This window comes from Nicotiana tomentosiformis, chromosome 2 (assembly GCF_000390325.3).
Source record: "Nicotiana tomentosiformis chromosome 2, ASM39032v3, whole genome shotgun sequence".
NCBI classification, from domain to species: domain Eukaryota; kingdom Viridiplantae; phylum Streptophyta; class Magnoliopsida; order Solanales; family Solanaceae; genus Nicotiana; species Nicotiana tomentosiformis.
The window spans coordinates 38,052,862-38,070,575 of NC_090813.1; the positions used below are offsets into that span (position 1 = coordinate 38,052,862).

The following is a 17,714-nucleotide window of genomic DNA, read 5'->3' on the forward strand; positions in this document are numbered from 1 at the left end:
ATATGATTTGAAAAAAGATAAATTAGAAGAAATGCACTTCTTGTGTTTTGCATGCCTTTATCTATAAATTGATAATGACATGTTGGTGACATAACGTTAATATTAAGTAATTTGCAGCAACATAGATTTGACTATTAGTGAGAATTAACAATCTCAATCAACACCAACATATACAATGTGTGATAAAGAAATAAAGATAGTTAGCTAATTTAGTTATGCCGTAATAATCAAATTAGGGGAACATTAGTTTTATAGAATAACTAACTCGTGATACTTGATTTATCCTTCCGCAACAACTTACAAACTTCGGATAGTATATACAACTAAATTTGTGGGGTAAAGTCGCAGCGGTAGGTCAAGCTGACCCTTACATTTTCATTCTTCCATAACGGTATTAAAAACGATTTGATTTTTATCCACATATAGTGTAAAGTTTTTACAATAATAGTGTATTTAATTATAAATATTATATCGGCTTTATTTTCTAGAATTGTAGGTTTCTAATCTTGCTAATAATCGATGAATTTAAGTTATATACACTACAAAAAGGTTTACAATGAATTTGAAGTTGCAATTTTACTTGTAATTATCGAATAAAAAGCTTAATTGTATAAATATGTTTTTGCGTTGGTCAGTGCATAAAATTTAAAAACTTAACTGTTAGAGGACTTGATGTGTAATTTTTACACTACCATTATATTTGAAATCCACTTTGGGCGTTTAAAATTTCCGCGCCTTGTGACCGAAGCAAGCAAAGTTCTTGCTACCGGATCTACTATATAATATTGGTAATCCCAGGCACGAGTTGTGCTTTGTCTCAACCACTGGACGAAGACCTTAATTGCTCTCTCTGCTACTCTGTCAACTCTCCGGACATTTCTTCCTTCTTTAGAAGTACGAATTACTCAGCTCCATCTTACTACCACGACTGTCTTCAGGTAGATTCTGGTGCTTTTTGTCCTCTTCGTCATTTTCATTTGACATTTTCTATTGATGCGATTTGCCTATTTTGTTTTTGTTTCTGTTTTTTCATCTTGCTTCAATTAGTGTTATGTGATTGCTAGTTTGAATATCTACTGCGAATTCTCGTTGTTTTGTAAGTATTTGATCTGTGCGATTTTTGCAAAATTCATTAAGCTAGATTGCGGTGCCTTTTCTACTCTTCGTGATTCCAATTTGCATTCCATCAGATGCCGTTTGCTTATCCTTGCGTTTCTAGTTTGATATACTTCGATTTCTGTTATGCGATTGCTAAATTCTATATCTATGTGAATTTAGGTTGTTTTTAAGTATTACTTATTCTGTTTAATTCTGGAAAATTCAGTAGACGAGATGAACTGTGCTTGAAGGCCGGTATTGTTTAGTGTTTTGGAACGTTGATCTTAAATTACCGATCATATTCCATTTTAGCTCGCAGCGAAATGCTTTTTGTCCTCTTCGTGCTATCCTCTATTAGAATTTTCATCAGAAGCAATTTGATTATTATTATTTCATACGTTTCTCAGTCTGTTTTGCTTCGATTCGTTAATGTGATCGCTAGGTTTCTATATCTGTTTGAACCTCAGTTGCTTTTGAGTTATTGTTCGGTGCAATAAGAACTACTCTATAGAAGATCAAATAATGCACTTGAAATTTTCATTGTTGACTGTTTTAGAATGCTTTCTGAATTTACTGATCATTTTTTATTTCAAGTGAATAGGCCGTATGCTTACTTCTACGTCTGTGTCTGTTATGCTTCTATTAGCTTTTATGTGATTGTCGGTGAAAAGAAGGTTTTATGTGATTTTTAGGTTCAGTTTCTCTGTGAATCTCCGTTAGTCTGTTAGTTTTCAGGACTTGTTCTGCTCAATTTGGGTAAATTCGCTATACTATATCAAATGTTTTCAATTTTTCTGGTATAATTGATTGTTCGGAATGTTATTTCTAATTACTGATCATTTTCCACTTATACTCTGTTATCAGCAAAATGCAGAACGAGAATCCTTCAAGTGATGGCCTCAACAGCAGCACCGCCGATGCAGCTGCAGTCCCGTCCGGCAACAAAAATTATACCTGCTCTGATGCAACTTCACCACATCTGGCTCACAATCCATTTCTCTCACCTACCTCAACTCACCAATTCGATTCCTCCGAATTCACCCCAAACTTTTACTCAACTTTCTCTCGCAGCTCAAATTCCCCTTCCCTAACCTCCTTTGACGATATTGATGACATCGCCACTGATGGCCGCCTCCACCAAGCTAGCTACATTCTCGAGTACCAGCAGCTCTACAATCGCTACACTCTCTGCCTTGCACATCTCCAGGAATCTATCAAAGAAGTTGAAGCTCTTCACCAGGAGAATGAATCTCTCCGGCTAGTTAACTCCGATTTGGATCGACGCCTCAGCCTCCTCACGCAGGCCACTATCCAAAACTGCCTTCTTTCTGATTTCAATCGTTTTGGTCTGGGAGTCAACCGTGACAGTCAAATCTCTGATCCCAGACCTCCGAACATTAGGCCTGCAAACGTCACTGAACCAAACCGGCCTGAGCGAAGGAATGTTGAGCGAGTCTCGCTTCCGAAGAGTATTTCTGTCCGTTCAAGTGGTTATCTCAAGTTGAAAGCACAAGGTGGAAAGAATGAAGGTCCCAGCCAGGGAAAAACTCGCCAAAAAGCCACGAATCCTCCCCTATCCGAATCCGTGAGTAATGTTTCATATTCATTCCTCTGTTTTCTTATTCATCTCTCAATATAATCGGTGAATTTCTGCGTGGTTTTGTGAAATGTGATATTTGGTTTGTTTTCAGTTTCAACTAATGTGTCAATTGTTCAATACTCCTTATTTTTTGACTTAGAAATCAGTGCTATGCAAATTTGATTGATAGTCAAAGAGTTTTTTTTTCTTTTCTTTTTTGTGGGTGACGTATGGTGTGGAGCAGCAAAGAGTGTATGTTCCAGGAAGTAAGAAGGAAGAGGAGGCAGTGGAGTTTGAAGTTTACAACCAAGGAATGCTCAAGACAGAGCTTTGCAACAAATGGCAGGAGACTGGGACGTGCCCTTATGGCGAAAACTGTCAGTTCGCTCATGGTATCACAGAGTTGCGCCCAGTGATCAGGCATCCACGCTACAAGACTGAGGTCTGCCGAATGGTCCTAGCTGGTGATATGTGTCCCTATGGTCATCGTTGCCACTTCCGTCACTCCCTCACTGAGGAAGAGCGACGCCTAGGTCCCAGCCTGTTCTGATTCTGACTCGATATATCTTCAATTTTCCAATCTGTGAAGTCTTAGGTGCAAAACTTAAATCCTATGCCATGGTTCAATTTCGCATATCCGTAAATCCCCAAAAAGCAATAAGATGGAAATAGTTTCGTGAATAAACGTATATGTGGAGCTGGAGAGGACAGGATTACGTGATGAGAATTCTATTTTGAATGGTACCCAACCCACCCACACTGCAAATAGAAAAATTACAGACTAGATATTTTGGAGTTGGTACTTGATATACAGCTAGGGAAATTCTAAAGCTTTTTTTGGGTTGTTCAATTGCTTTTGTAACTATTTTTTCAAGTATTCATGTTGAACATGTTATCAATCGTCTGAGAGCTGAAGGACAAAAGGGCAAGAGCATGGAACAGTGGGTGTTTAAAATCATGGTAATGATCATAAACTGTTTGATACAGCAGTCTGCCCAATTGCCACGTGGTTTATGCAACATATTCACTTCTAAAATAAATTTAAAATAGTTCCATATTTTCTGTATTAGTTGTAATAAAAAAGTTGTATTTAAAATGAAATAGTAGTTGCGTAAAATATTTATATTGGATTTGAAAGTGTAATTTACTCTTCTGAAATCTATTTCTTGCATTTTCTATTACCAATATATTTACTTTTAACTTTTAAAGTATGTAGTGTCTAATAGCATTAATGTGTATTAGCTATTAAGGAGTAATACTTTGTCTAACTTAGCAAAAGGCAGGTGTAGATAGTATCATTTTAAGGATATAAAACCAAAAAGATCAGAGTATATTGTCAGAAAAAAAAGTGAAAATAGAATCGAAACCATATGAGGAGTGCACATTACATATATAACCATACATGGGTCCTTTGGTTGGATTAGGTAAAATAATTTTAGCATAAAAATCATATAGAAATTGTTTGATTTACTTATCAGTTATTGTTTATATGATAATTAATAATGAAGAGATTGTTATACATAAATTACTTATTTTTAAAAATATATTATTGTCTCTAATAATAGTTTAATTCCTGCATTTTTATTTCATATACTATGCCACAAAAAATAATTTTTAGGTTCCTGCATTAGTATTTAACATCATCAACCCAACACTGATTAGTTATGCAATAATCATTTCGTCTTATGCGATCAACGTCACCAAATACCAAATTATCTTATACAAAATTTTTATGTCAGAATTAATTGTTCTATATCACACCAAACGATCCCATATTGTTTTGGTTTGAGGGATTTAGGAAATAATTCTCACATAACTAATATTACAATATTTGATTGGCGATCAAATAATACATTAAATTATGCGAGAATGTGTATATTATTTTATGCACAATAAAGAAATAAAAATATTTAACTACAAAGTTTCCTTAAAGTATGTAATTCATACATATATGTATTACTACTCACCGCAAACAAATAATTTATTAATTCCCTGCATAAACAATCCACTTATTATGGTTTAAAAAACACAAATCCAAACTAGTACTGTACTCCCTCTAAACCAAACGACAGCGTACCAAATAACAATGCATTGACATAAAACATGGTCGGTCGTTTATTTTTTAATTTACTCGGTTATATAATAGAGCAGTCAATGTGAAAGAGAAAAAAAAATAGAGCAGTGAATGGTAACTACGTACAGAATCGATATACGAAAATGGAAATGGCAAAATAGCAATTGCAATTCCGATTTTAAGTAAAAGATGTTTGACACATATAAAGGAAAAGTTTGATTTTTGATGCCACATAGCAGGTGTTCTGGATGGTGTCAATGTCTTGAAATCATCCGAGGCTTAAGTGGAAAGCCAGTCTTTGAAATCACCAAATAAGCTTGTGCTTTCTCGAACTTTTATGTGATGGATTACTACTTACTAGGCGATTCTATGATTGACTTGGAGAAGGCGAGGTAAATGGGTTGGCATTGAGTCAAGGGAGGAGATGGCAGCTGACATTTAACTTCAGGCGGCGGCATGCGGAGAACTTCTTTCACAATTTTCTCAGCTAGGTTTTGCTTCTTCTTTTGTATTTTTTTCTTGTTAATAGGAAAAGTAGTAGCACCAAATAAGAACATAAGAATCAAAGTTGGGAATATCTCTGACCTTTGGTAAAGCTTTTACTGTAAATTGTATATTTTTAACCTAAATACAATGTTCTGAAGAAGAAATATGAACGTGCGTAAGTTTTTTTTGTATTTGTTTCTTTTAGATAGGAAAATCACAGTATTGAGATTTACTATCTTGAAAGCAAAAAGCTTGAAAGGTTTAATTAAGCAGAAAGTTTGAAATCTCTAATTCCATAACTTTTTGCCACTTATGGAGAAGACTTTGCACACATTATAAAGTAGGCTTGTAAAATCACCAAAGGAGCAAATTCTTTCCTAGATAATCCCATATCCAATTGAGATATCTCATTTGTATGCTGATGTTTCTTTCCATAAGGAATTTCCTTCATCAAGCTTTCTCTCAATTTTATAACCTGATTAATGTTGGTGCTGATTTTGCTGGTTAGGTCCGTAACGAAGTGCTATTAGCATGTATGTGGAGTGTATGCCATATATTTATTACAAGTTCTCGAAATTTTATGGGTTGAAGAAGAAAATCCCATTTTCCCGTTTGCTGCATTCCAACTTTAGGTTCAGCATCCAGGCCCCAATTGATAGATTTGACTATTAATCCTTTAAATCCTTAAAGAAAGGAACAACCCATGACCCACCTGATAACCATTTTCTAGATATCTGAAAAATCAAACTACTTTAAACTCCAGTAAGGGTGGCTCTGTCTCAAATATTGCTATCAAGAGAGTTGGTGTTCTTTGATTAGTGTAACTTAGTTGCTTTTGTCATATTAGTTTTTCTTATCTTGATATTCTTCTTACTAACATTATGTGTTACCAATTGATGCTTGAGACAAGTGCTTGCTGGTCTAACTAGCTACTCAACGAAGGAAAATGACGTTATCACATTAGGGAATTACACAATCCTTCCACACTTTTTGTTGAAGATGCTCAAGAACAACTTGGACAGGTACAAATTTGAGTTACCTATTTCATTTCTTTGCTTAAAATATTTTTAAAAGTTTGTTTGATTGTCATTTTGGTTTTGAAATAACATTATCACAGTAGAGAATTGCACAATCCTTCAATAACTCCTTATGAAGATGCTTAAGAACAACTTGGTATGCCCAAATCTATGTTTGATGTTCTATACTTTGCTATGCCTATCATTTTTTAAAAGTTCGTAGAATTGTCATTATGATTTTTGATGGACTTTCTTTAGATAAAAATATTTCAGTGAGTGAGTGAACATGTTTATCAAGCTTGTTAAAGTAGATTAGTTAAGTGATTTATTCTTTGTTGTTTTAACCAACATCAGTTGGCAGTGATGTTGAGGCAGAGCAGTGATATTACCATTTTCTTGTACTTCTGTTTGTTCTTTCTTATTTGTTATTTGAATGCTTTTAATTGCTTTCTGACTGCAAAATAGTGCTAGAATCTGTACTTTGTTGAAGTGGGAAGATACTTATGGTGTTAAAGTTCAAATCATAATGATGTCAAGCTTCGATGCCTTGATAAGTTTGTGTTAGTAACATAAACTGCATTTTAGTGATGACAAATTTTTTGGTCTCTCAAATATGTATGAACTTCATGGTGGCATTGCTCTGTGTGCATTATGCCTGTCTCAGCTATTTGTGCATTGAGTTGTTGTGAGCTACATTGTGTTTGTTGTATGTAAAACAAAGAAAATGAAGAAGTAAAATAGAAAAGAAATACATAGTCGGGCATATGACATTCTTGGCACTGGCTACACTGATCTAGTAAATATGTAGAAAACACTCTTAATTTATTGGCTTATTTTTGCGTAAAAATCAAGCTAAACCTAACCATGAACATCCAAAGAGACAATGTGCTTTAACTCTCAAGTTAAGCAGATCAGACAACTAGATAAACAAAGACGATCAAGTCATTGTCCCTTCCTCTCTCTTTTTTCCCCCTCTTTTTTATTGGGCTATATGTAAACACACATGGAACAAAATCTTCCTGTTATCCTTGTCTTCCGTTGGTGTAACAGGCAAAAATCATTTTCTCCTACCTATATTATTGCATAAATAATGCTCCAAGGCAAAATTTATTAGACTTTTTCTATTGCTTAACTATTTGGGGAGTAAACTTATGGTTCCATCGGTTGGTGGATGTGCATATAACTTCCATGTGAAATTTGTTGTCTGTGAATTATTCTCCCCCCAGACGAAGAAAATTTTTGTTGCCATGTAAAGATGAAAAAGAATAGTGAGTAACAAGACACTGAATCGCTGGTGGGAGAGTGACCATGTTTGCAGACATATTAGACGGACTATGATTAATCACATCTTGGTGCCATGACACCAATTCTCTCTTCAAACAACAGCTTAAAAGTCGCCTGTCCTACCTTTCATTTCCTTTTACGACCAACGTCAGAAGTCCTTTGCTTAAACATACTGTAGATGGTTCCACGATGAAAAGAACCAATATGGAATTTTTTCTTTTCTTCTTGTTTTTATTTTATTTATTTATTTAGTTATTTTGATGAATGGTGGGACTACATTTTCAAGATACTCGTCAGGGAAAAAAATCTATAGTGCGACAAATAAGCACTTATTATTCCACACATCTGCATAAAGAAAATCAATTAATGGTTGAGTGGAGGATTATATCCTTATTAATGATGAATATATCTGAGATTATATTCCTAATAAATATGGACCTAACGATGACTTCAAAATTAATGCGTAGTAGCTCTCCTGGGGGTGGGAGAAGGAGCTACGGCATAGTGTTTCTGCTATTTAAAGCCCCTTCTTCCCCAAATATTATCAATCTGGTGAAGACATCGATTGGAACGTTTCGTCAATGGAATTCCCAAAATCCTCATCAGCTCTGTCATCAGAAATGCAAAAGCCGGTTGGTATTCATAGCTGCTTGCCAAGTAACAACAAAACTCAGCAGGTAATCAATACTATCGAGCTTTATACCGAAACTTTTTTTTTACATATAGCTACCGTTCATATAAGATGAGATTTATCCCTTTGGTTTCCTTGCGTATCTAGGATGAAGATAAAAGGGAGCCTTGTTTCATGCATTTGCTAAGAGCAAAGCTCCTCTGTTTCTGGAAACAACAAGTCGAAGAAATTCTTCAAGCTTCAGGTGTTTTTTTTCTCCTTACACATAGTCACCTACAGAGACCAATGATATGATACATTCATGCATGATCAAAGGTTATTCTTGAGCTTTTGGGCCGGTTTTACGACCTGCCACGGCCCTCACATATGTTGATTTTGTTAGAAGTATCTCAATCATCACATAAAAAGATATGTTCCATATGAAAATTTACAAATATATATATGTTGCACATTTTTGCTTCCACCAGTCATGAAACAGTTGTAAGCAGGTCATGTCATTGAAAGCAACACTAGAATCATAAAAAATCAATAAATCAAATTGCAAGTAAAAGATCCTCTTATTTTTTAGAGATCGTAAGGTTTACTTCGCTGCTGTTTTTCCCTGTTGGTTTTACCTTTTCACAGCCGCTTCATTTTATTTTTAGAGCTAAAGAAAAAACAAGAGCTGCCCCTTGCAAGGATCAGGCGCGCAATTAAGTCAAACGATCAAGTAAAGGTATGTTCATGGTTGTGATTTTCCATTCACATTGGCAAGGGTCGTTTTAATTTAATTTATTTTTTCGATCTGCTACTAGTTGGAACTTGAAAAGCTTGAGAGAGTGTTTTTTTTTTTAAACTTTTCTTGATCTGCTGCATCTCTAACTGGGGAGTGGGTACTAAAAAAAATTTAACCTCTTAACGGGCATGTGTAAATTCAGATGGTTAGTGCACATTCTATCGTTTTGTTTGCAAAAGCAACTGAGATGTTCATTCTTGAACTCACACATCGTGCGTGGATGCAAGCTGAGCAAGTCAAACGTCGAACTCTGAAGCGTTATGACATTGCTAGGGCCATAAGGAATGAAGAACTTCTTGATTTCCTGTGTGATATCGTCCCACTCCAGTCCTACAAGGTTGGTTTATATGCTAGTATATCATCCATCATCACTTCCCGAGATGAAAATTGTTCTTAGCAAATAATTTCATTGGCTATTTCAAGCACTTTGAGACCTTGAATACATGCTAAATGACCTACAAATCTGTGAGGTAATTAAACTTTATAAAGTTGTACTTGTACTGCGAAATGCTTCCTTTATATATTTTATCTGATATTATTACTACTTAGCGAGTCAAACAAATTTTTCTGTCTACAAGTTTTTCAAATATTTTGAATCCTAAAATATTTTATTTGAATTTTATGGAGGACTTTTTACGTAGTCTCAGAATATGTAAGTTTTATTTCGATAAAATTGACTAGTCAATGTTCAACTTCAACGGATAATCAAATACTTTGATCCTCGTTTTCGAATCCCGTTACGAGTTTTTGAACGCTTATTAATGATCTTACCACTTAAAGTACTAAAATATCACTGGCTACAATACCAGTTTCAGGTGGAAGAGGCAAATTATGGCCAAGGAAATGAATTTCACCCGGCTTATCAAATGGTTCAGCCTATTAACTTTCCAGTGAGTAGTAGTGACTTTGAACATTACATGTGGTGGAACTACCTTGTAACCTTCATTCCAAATAACACCAGCATATTGTTTATCTAGGCTAATGTTGGTGTTGTTTATCCTCATAATGTATGAGTTTGAACTTCATAAAGTCGTACTTGTACTTCCTGCAAAATACTTTCTCTATATATTATACCTGATATTTTTACTACTTTGAGGGTCAAACAATCTTTTTCTGTCTCCCTCATTTGAATCCTAAAATATTGTACGTAATTCAAACTTTACAAAGTAGTACCTTTTATATTGTCTCAAAATATGTAAATTTTATTTCGGTAAAGTTGAGCCCATGTTCAGCTTCACAGAGATACATTTTGATCCTCGTAATTGGATGCTAATGAATTTTGGAACATTTTTAATTATCTTACTTTTTAATATACCAAAATCTGCAGTACCAATTTCAGGTGGAAGAGGAGGCAAATGATGGCCAAGGAAATGAATTTCACCCGGCTTATGAAATGCTTCAGCTTCAGCCTAATAACATTCCGGTGAGTGATAGTGATTTTCAACATTACATGCTTAAATTGCCTTGTACAGCTTCATTCCAAATAACGGCAGCGACTTGTTTATCTAGGCTAATTTGTTGGTGTTTTGTTTATCCTAAAAAAGTATGAGGTGATTAAACTTCATAAAGTCGTACTTGTTCCTGCGAAATACTTCCTCTACATATTGAGATATAATATTATTACTACTTAGAGGGTCAAACGATCTTTTCCTGTCTACCTAATTTAAATCCAAAAACATATTGAAATTTTTAATTTTATGTAGTACCTTTTACACGGTTCAAAAATATGTAAGTTTTATTTCATATTTTGATCCCTGTATTTGAGTCCCGTCATGAATTTTGGATGTTTATTATTTATCGTACAGTTTAAAGTACTAAAATCGCACTAGCTACAGTACCAGTTTCAGGTGGAAGAGGAGTCACTTGATGTCCAAGGAAATGAATTTCACCAGTCTTATCAAATGGTTCAGCCCAATAACATTCCGGTGAGTGATTGTGACTTTCAACACTACATGTGTAAAATACCTTGTGAACTTTCATTTCAAATAACAGTAGCATATAATTTATCTTGGGTAATGTGTGGTGTTGCTTATCCTGAAAAACTATGAGATGAGTAAACTTCATGAAGTCCTACTTGTACTCCCATCCTACTCTATATATTTATATGATATTATTACTATGTAGAGAGTCAAACAATCTTATCCTGTCTACCTATTTTGAATCCTAAACTATTGTAATTTACGTTCTTTGGGGTAGTACCTTTTAGGTAGTCCCAAAGTATGTAAATTTTGTTTCAATAAAATTTAGGAGTCAATGTTCAACTTCACACATATAAATACATATTTTGATCCTTGTATTTGAATCCTGTCATGAATTTGGAATGTTTATTAATTATCTTACAATTTAAAGTACTAAAATTGCACTAGCTGCAGCAGCAGAACCAATTTCAGGTGGAAGAGGAGGCAAATGATGGCCAAGGAAATGATTTTCTCGCAGCTTATCAAATGGTTCAGCCTAATGATGTTCCAGTAAGTTATAATGACTTTCAACACTACATGTGCAAACTACCTAATCTTCATCATAAATGACAGTCACTTGTTGTTTATCTAGGCTAATTTGTTGTTGTTGTTTATCCTAAAAAACTAAGAGGTGATTAAACTTCATAAAGTCGTACTTGTACTTACCTGCAAAATGCTTCCTCGATATATAAAATAAGATATTATTACTTCTTAGAGGGTTAAACTAGCTTTTTCTATCTATCTATATTGAATTGTAATTCAAATTTAATGAAGTAGTAGTACCTTTTATGTGGCATCAAACTATATATGTAAACATTATTTCGATAAAATTGAGGAGTTAATATTCAACTTCACACAGATAATTACATATTTTGATCTTTCTTTGTTTTCAAATCCTCTTACAGTTTAAAGTACTAAAATAGCACTAGCTACAGTACCAATTTCAGGTGGAAGAGGAGGCAAATGGCGGCGAAGGAAATCAATTTCACCAGGCTTATCAAATGGTTCAGCCTAATAACATTCCGGTGAGTGATAGTGCCTTTCAACACTACCTGGTATAGACTACATTGTAAACCTTCATTCCAAATAACAGTAGCGAATTTTTTATCTAGGCTAATTTGGTGGTTTATGAACCTTGATCTGGAAAAAAAAGAAGAAAATTCAACACTTTCTGTGAACAAACGTAACGTAATTTTTTGATGTTATTTATGTAGGCTTCTTTCACCAGCATCCAAGGAATTCCAGCGCCACTGATGCTACCACCTGCGATTAATTCATCTGCTGAAGCCGAGTTTAGCAGTGATGGATTTGCATTGGACAATAAGGAGGGACTCTAAAGTGCGAGTTAATTAATTTCTGTTTCTTAAGTTATCATTTTCCTTTGTTGTTGTTTAGCCTTTTCCTTTAGACCTGTTTTAATTGACCCAAAAAAACTGTGTGTTCTATACTGCTGAAAGAATGCAGTGCACTTTAATAAGAACTGAATTAGGTATTTTCGGTGTTCTTGTTGGAACATGCATGCATATTCCTTGCTTTTGGCGACATTGACCCAAAGCTCCAGTATAGTCGGTGTGTCGTTCTAAAAATACGACTCTCGCTGTTTTATGGTATGCTAATTTTTTTTTTTTTTGACACAGGGCGGCTCTAAAGGCTGGCCCCGAATATTTGAAGGCCCCAAATTTACTTTAAACTCTTATTATTATTATTATTATTGCTACTATATACTATATAATTTATATAAATAATTATTATAAAGAAAAGTGTTACAGTATATTTTTTTGTTATTTGATTGAGGTTATTTTATACCAATAAGTTCATAAATTATGATCATTTTCTCACTCATTAATTAGTATATTTGCTTCACTCTTCAATTTTAGTTTTATCCTTTTTTTTTTTTATATAGGAAATAAGTTATATATCGACAACATAATGAATTTTTTTTACAATCTTCTCTGAAACTGCATGAACGCAAAAGTATTCATGCACCGATTTTCTTTTAGTGTAATTTAACATATTATATTAGGTTATTTACAACTTATTTTAGATATTCACCGATAAGTGCTAATAATTAATAGAATGAATTACAATTATTGTTTTAAATTGATTAGGAGTAAATATTTTTGACACCATCAATGCTCAAAACTTAAGCTATTATGTTATGTACGTTTATTTCTTTTTCTTGATTGTGATGATAGCCAAATCAAAATTTTCACTTTGAGTTTTGGACCTCAACATCCGATAATCCACCACTTTATTCTTTGTGTTCTTCTCCCTAGTTTTTTTTTTTTTTTTGAAATTCATATTTTTTGTCTTAAATGATTAATTTGTTATTTAGAAAGCAAATTTTGTTTAGTGTAAAAATTTTATAGAATAAATTTAAGGGTCTCTCAATATAATTTCGCCTTAGGCCACAAGATCCATTAGCCGCCTTTGTTTTTACATATTACATATTCCAAAACTTTTTAAATTTTAATATTCCATTATGCCGTCGAACACAAGCTTTGATAGGACTATTTGTAATTTTGAAATGGTACCAGCTATTAGAAGAATTTCAAAAAGAGTATTATGGGATCATTCACACATTTGTTGTTAGCAAATCCTTTTGCATTTGCCTTGACTTTAATGGAGTTCAAACGTGAATGGAGTGAATTGTCAGTGTCAAAATATATCCGGAAAAAGGTTTAAGTTTACTCTTTTACTTTTGATTATGGTTCCAAATGTATTAGGGGCTAGAACAAATATGAGACGATGTGCTAATAACAAGAGTATGGTGGCTCCGAAACATAACAGAGGATAAGAGTAAGATATTTCATATAGTAGGCGGATACCATTAAACCTTTTAAAATAAAATAAAATGATGAGGATTCATGCCGAGTGAATTACACAAATAGCTCTCAAAGTGGATGGTTTTGAATTTTTGTCCCCACTTGCCCACGAACAAAACTTCAAGTTTAATAAGTGTTGCCGCTCGCTTGCCCCATGGGCAACCTTTTTAACTTTTGACCGTGAAGTTCTGTCCATGGAACAAACATGGGTGAATACACGTATAACGAAGTCAGAATTTTTTACTAAATATATGTATTAATACTAATGAGAAAACGAATAAATAGAAAAAAATTACACAACTTAACATAAATTGTCTCTTGGCGCGTTGGTCATGAGCCTTATTTTACTCTAAGAGGTCAGAGGCTTGAACCTCAACTAGTACAATTTTTTGCAATATTTGAGAGAGTCTTTGTAGTTAAAAAATGTGATAAAGTAGAATTAAAGTCGCAACATTTTCTAATTTAAGACTCAACAAAATCGATAGACCAAGGCTTTTTCTTGTCTAGAAGTATGATAATTAGAGTTATTATTCTTGTTCTTTTATAAATTTCGACACCGCTTACAAAAACTATTGGGTACGCGGGACAAGCAATGGTCAAAAGATAAAAGACCACATCAAAGAAGTGTCATATTTTTGCAATTCTTTTTTATCCATGGCTTATTCGTGCGAGATTGTAGATTCTAATGTAGGAGGACTCCTTTCACCAAGAAATTTATGTGGTGTCATTTGATGGAAGTAGTACTTCTCTGATCCTGTTCTTCATTGAAGTAGATAGCTTCCCACCCATTTTAAAAGTTGATCCCGCTGGTTCATTTACCTCCAGAATAAAAAGATTTCAATTTTAAATTTGGGTGATAATCCTTACAGTGGAATTATTTTTTGTAGTAAACAAATTAGGAGAAATATTAAGTCCTAAGTGAAGGAATAATGTGTAGAATATTTGATCCAATTTCCAGATGCTTATATATCTCATTTGTTTAAAATTTTATTCGCTCACTATTAATATGGCTGAAAATATATCATCAAAATGGATATTTTAATAAGAAGAAAAAGTGAGGAATACGGGACGGTTTACCTAAAAAATGAAGTAATGCAAAAGCATATTGCAGGACAGGTGTCAAAAGGAGCTTTAGAAGACTCCCTTCTAGGGAAAAAAGAACTTTTGTGTATTTACACCAAATTACATTAATTTACCATAATATAAGTGATAAAATGACATAAAACTACTCTTAATTAGGGGTGTAAATAAGTCGGGTTGGTTCGGATTTTTCAATTATCAAACCAAACCAATGGTATCGAGTTTTTAAATTTATAAATCAAACCAACAAAGTCGAGTTTTTCAATCTCGATTTTTCTAGGGTTTTTTCAGATTTTTTTTCGGTAAAATCTTCATAGCATAAAATATGTAACTTGTGCTCCAAAATTTCTTAAGTCCTAGTAAAATACAACTATATAATGTGTTTTCCAAAAAACTAACACAATAATATTTTTGACACCATCAATGCTCAAAACTTAAGCTATTATGTTATGTACGTTTATTTCAAAACTTAAGCTATTATGTGTTTTCCAAAAAACTAACACAATAAATATTTTTGACACCATCAATACTCAAAACTTAAGCTATTATGTTATGTACGTTTATTTCTTTTTCTTGATTGTGATGATAGCCAAATCAAAATTTTCACTTTGAGTTTTGGACCTCAACATCCGATAATCCACCACTTTATTCTTTGTGTTCTTCTCCCTAGTTTTTTTTTTTTTTTTGAAATTCATATTTTTTGTCTTAAATGATTAATTTGTTATTTAGAAAGCAAATTTTGTTTATGTGTAAAAATTCGATAATCTTCATAGCATAAAATATGTAACTTGTGCTCCAAAATTTCTTAAGTCCTAGTAAAATACAACTATATAATGTGTTTTCCAAAAAAACTAACACAATAATATGAGATAAGTCATAGCATTATACTAAAATATTCAATAACAAAGATAAAATAATAAAATTACATAAAACAAATATTTCTAATTAATAAGCCATAATGACAATTAACATAATCTAAAAATACTATATATGTCATGCTAAAATAAGTATAGCTAATAAGTACTAATATTAATTACATAATTAAGTACTAAAGAAAAAGATAAACTAAGTTATGCATTTTCATTATAAACCAATGTAAAACTAAAATAATTATCCAATACTTTCGTCATTCCTAGTATTGAATTGAATTTCTTTTGTTAGCATTAGTATTGATTTAAACTTTGTTTGAGTTACTACATTTATGGGCTATAAAATTTATTTACCATTCAAGAATGTTAAGTCTAAACTTGAAATAATACGTTAGAAGATAAAACTGTGAAAAAGTTTAAGAAATATTTATTAATTACATTACAATAGATATTTATATGTATAAAATATTTTTAAAAATTATATAAATGTACTATCAGGTTGGTTTGATTTTGGTTTGAATTTTTTTAGTTAAAACCAAACCAAACCAATTATGGTCAGATTTTATTTTCCAATACCAAACCACATCGCGATTTTTTTTTTCTGGTTTGATTCGAATTATCGGTTTGATGTGGTTTATCGGTTTTCTTTGTACACCTCTACTCTTAATTAACCACGACTAATAGATAACATTTTGTATAAACATATGTTATATCTTTATTGAGTTGTTGTAAATATTAAGTGTATGTAAAAAATTTCCCTGTCCCAAGTCTACCTAATTACTAACCTAATTACTAAGTCAATCAAATGATAGACGATAATTACTAAGCTAAAAGGCCGTTGGGGGTTGGAGTAAAGATGCCCAAAATCTTACTAAATTTTATGCTTCTCAAATATTCCAAAATTCTTTCTATAAAGTTAAAATTCCCACTAATGGCATTTCAAGTCGATTTGCATATTCTTTCGACGAGTCTTCTCTCCAAGTGCGTAAGCAATGGCAGTTGAACTTGGTATAGTAAAAAAATCGATGAGTAAATTCAACTTTTTATTTTTTATTTTGTGAAAATTGTACCTATAGTCACCAGTTTCTGAAGATATTTTAACTCAACAGCCGAGAAACAAGATTTTGTCTTTGTGTACGGTCGAAATCGAACTCACCTACGATATGACGGGTTGGGAACATGACAACCAAAGACTGAAAATCGATTTCGAGTCCTACCGAACTAGAATCCGGGGTCATAATGCCTGCCTTCGAGAACATTGAGTCCGTAATCTCGGAGTCGACCTTAGCCTCGATCGAGCTCGAAGAAACATTGTTAGCATAACCAACAGAAGACCAGAATATCCATGACCGGTCGGATATTACGGCGGGAATCTCGACACGTATCAATAGGGCACCGACAATCATCAAATCAAGAGATTTTTTACTTTTTATAGAATTGTACTTAAAGTAGGACTCCTCTACTATATAAAGGGAGTCTGATAATTTATTGAAAAACATTGTAACATGCATTCCAAAGCAACACATTATTATTATCTTTAAGTTCTTACTACTCTCTTTAAAGCTCTCATTTCTTCAGTCTTGATATCGATCGAAGTACTTGGTTCGGGGGTCATTAATTAGCCAGAGCTAAAACTGTTCAATTCGTGTGGTTTGCGTTTACTTTTTCATTATTTATTTCAATTGCAATCTAATTTGTCGTTTTGTATCAAGTTAAATCACGTATTATTAAAATCACTTACAAATTTAATTGTTATCCGATTTTGAGGGTAAACAATCTTTGCTCGACAATCTCGAAGAATCATCAAATTGTTATTTTTTCCTACAATAATGGTTGGTGATATTGATACTATATGGTAAATATTAATCAAAATCCCTAGTCGTTTGCTGCCAAGAATTAGAATGCTATTTTTTAAGGCCAAAATAAGTACATAAATACATTTACAAATTATTACTCTAAAAAAAGACTGAAATTAGCTACGAATTTTATCGATAATTTGTCGCAAATTGCTCGTAGACAATATTTTTTTTTTGATAATG

The 17,714-nt window shown here is 33.0% G+C and overlaps 2 protein-coding genes across 28 annotated transcripts; both read left to right on the top strand.

Moving 5' to 3' along the window:
• Positions 1-792: 792 nt before the first annotated feature.
• On the top strand, positions 793-3,835 carry LOC104091277 (zinc finger CCCH domain-containing protein 14). Its single transcript, XM_009596587.4, has 3 exons — positions 793-938; positions 1,963-2,683; positions 2,922-3,835. Exons 2-3 carry the CDS (start codon positions 1,967-1,969, stop codon positions 3,225-3,227), a joined length of 1,023 nt encoding a protein of 340 aa, XP_009594882.1. The 5' UTR covers positions 793-938; positions 1,963-1,966; the 3' UTR covers positions 3,228-3,835.
• A 986-nt stretch (positions 3,836-4,821) lies between these two features.
• Positions 4,822-12,393, top strand: LOC104091276 (uncharacterized). 27 transcript variants are annotated; one of them, XM_070195182.1, is made up of 13 exons: positions 4,838-5,242; positions 6,148-6,259; positions 6,358-6,410; positions 8,008-8,214; positions 8,316-8,412; positions 8,813-8,883; positions 9,086-9,280; positions 9,753-9,833; positions 10,271-10,366; positions 10,773-10,868; positions 11,310-11,411; positions 11,831-11,926; positions 12,116-12,393. In XM_070195182.1, the coding sequence occupies exons 4-13, from the start codon at positions 8,119-8,121 to the stop codon at positions 12,236-12,238; spliced, it is 1,053 nt and encodes a 350-aa protein (XP_070051283.1). In that variant the 5' UTR covers positions 4,838-5,242; positions 6,148-6,259; positions 6,358-6,410; positions 8,008-8,118; the 3' UTR covers positions 12,239-12,393. The 27 variants fall into 27 exon arrangements, with proteins under 27 accessions (XP_070051278.1, XP_070051277.1, XP_070051280.1 ...); XM_070195177.1 differs by having other exon boundaries at positions 4,822-6,259; positions 6,355-6,410; positions 8,005-8,214; XM_070195176.1 differs by having other exon boundaries at positions 4,822-6,259; positions 6,355-6,410.
• The last annotated feature ends 5,321 nt before the right edge of the window (positions 12,394-17,714 follow it).

Coding starts and splice junctions, on each gene's coding strand:
- LOC104091277 (XM_009596587.4), top strand. CDS start 1,967: ATGCAGAACGAGAATCCTTCAAGTGATGGCCTCAACAGCAGCACCGCC. Junction 2,684..2,921: donor ATCCTCCCCTATCCGAATCC/GTGAGTAATGTT, acceptor GGTGTGGAGCAG/CAAAGAGTGTATGTTCCAGG.
- LOC104091276 (XM_070195177.1), top strand. CDS start 8,119: ATGGAATTCCCAAAATCCTCATCAGCTCTGTCATCAGAAATGCAAAAG. Junction 8,215..8,315: donor GTAACAACAAAACTCAGCAG/GTAATCAATACT, acceptor TTGCGTATCTAG/GATGAAGATAAAAGGGAGCC. Junction 11,927..12,115: donor TTCAGCCTAATAACATTCCG/GTGAGTGATAGT, acceptor TTATTTATGTAG/GCTTCTTTCACCAGCATCCA.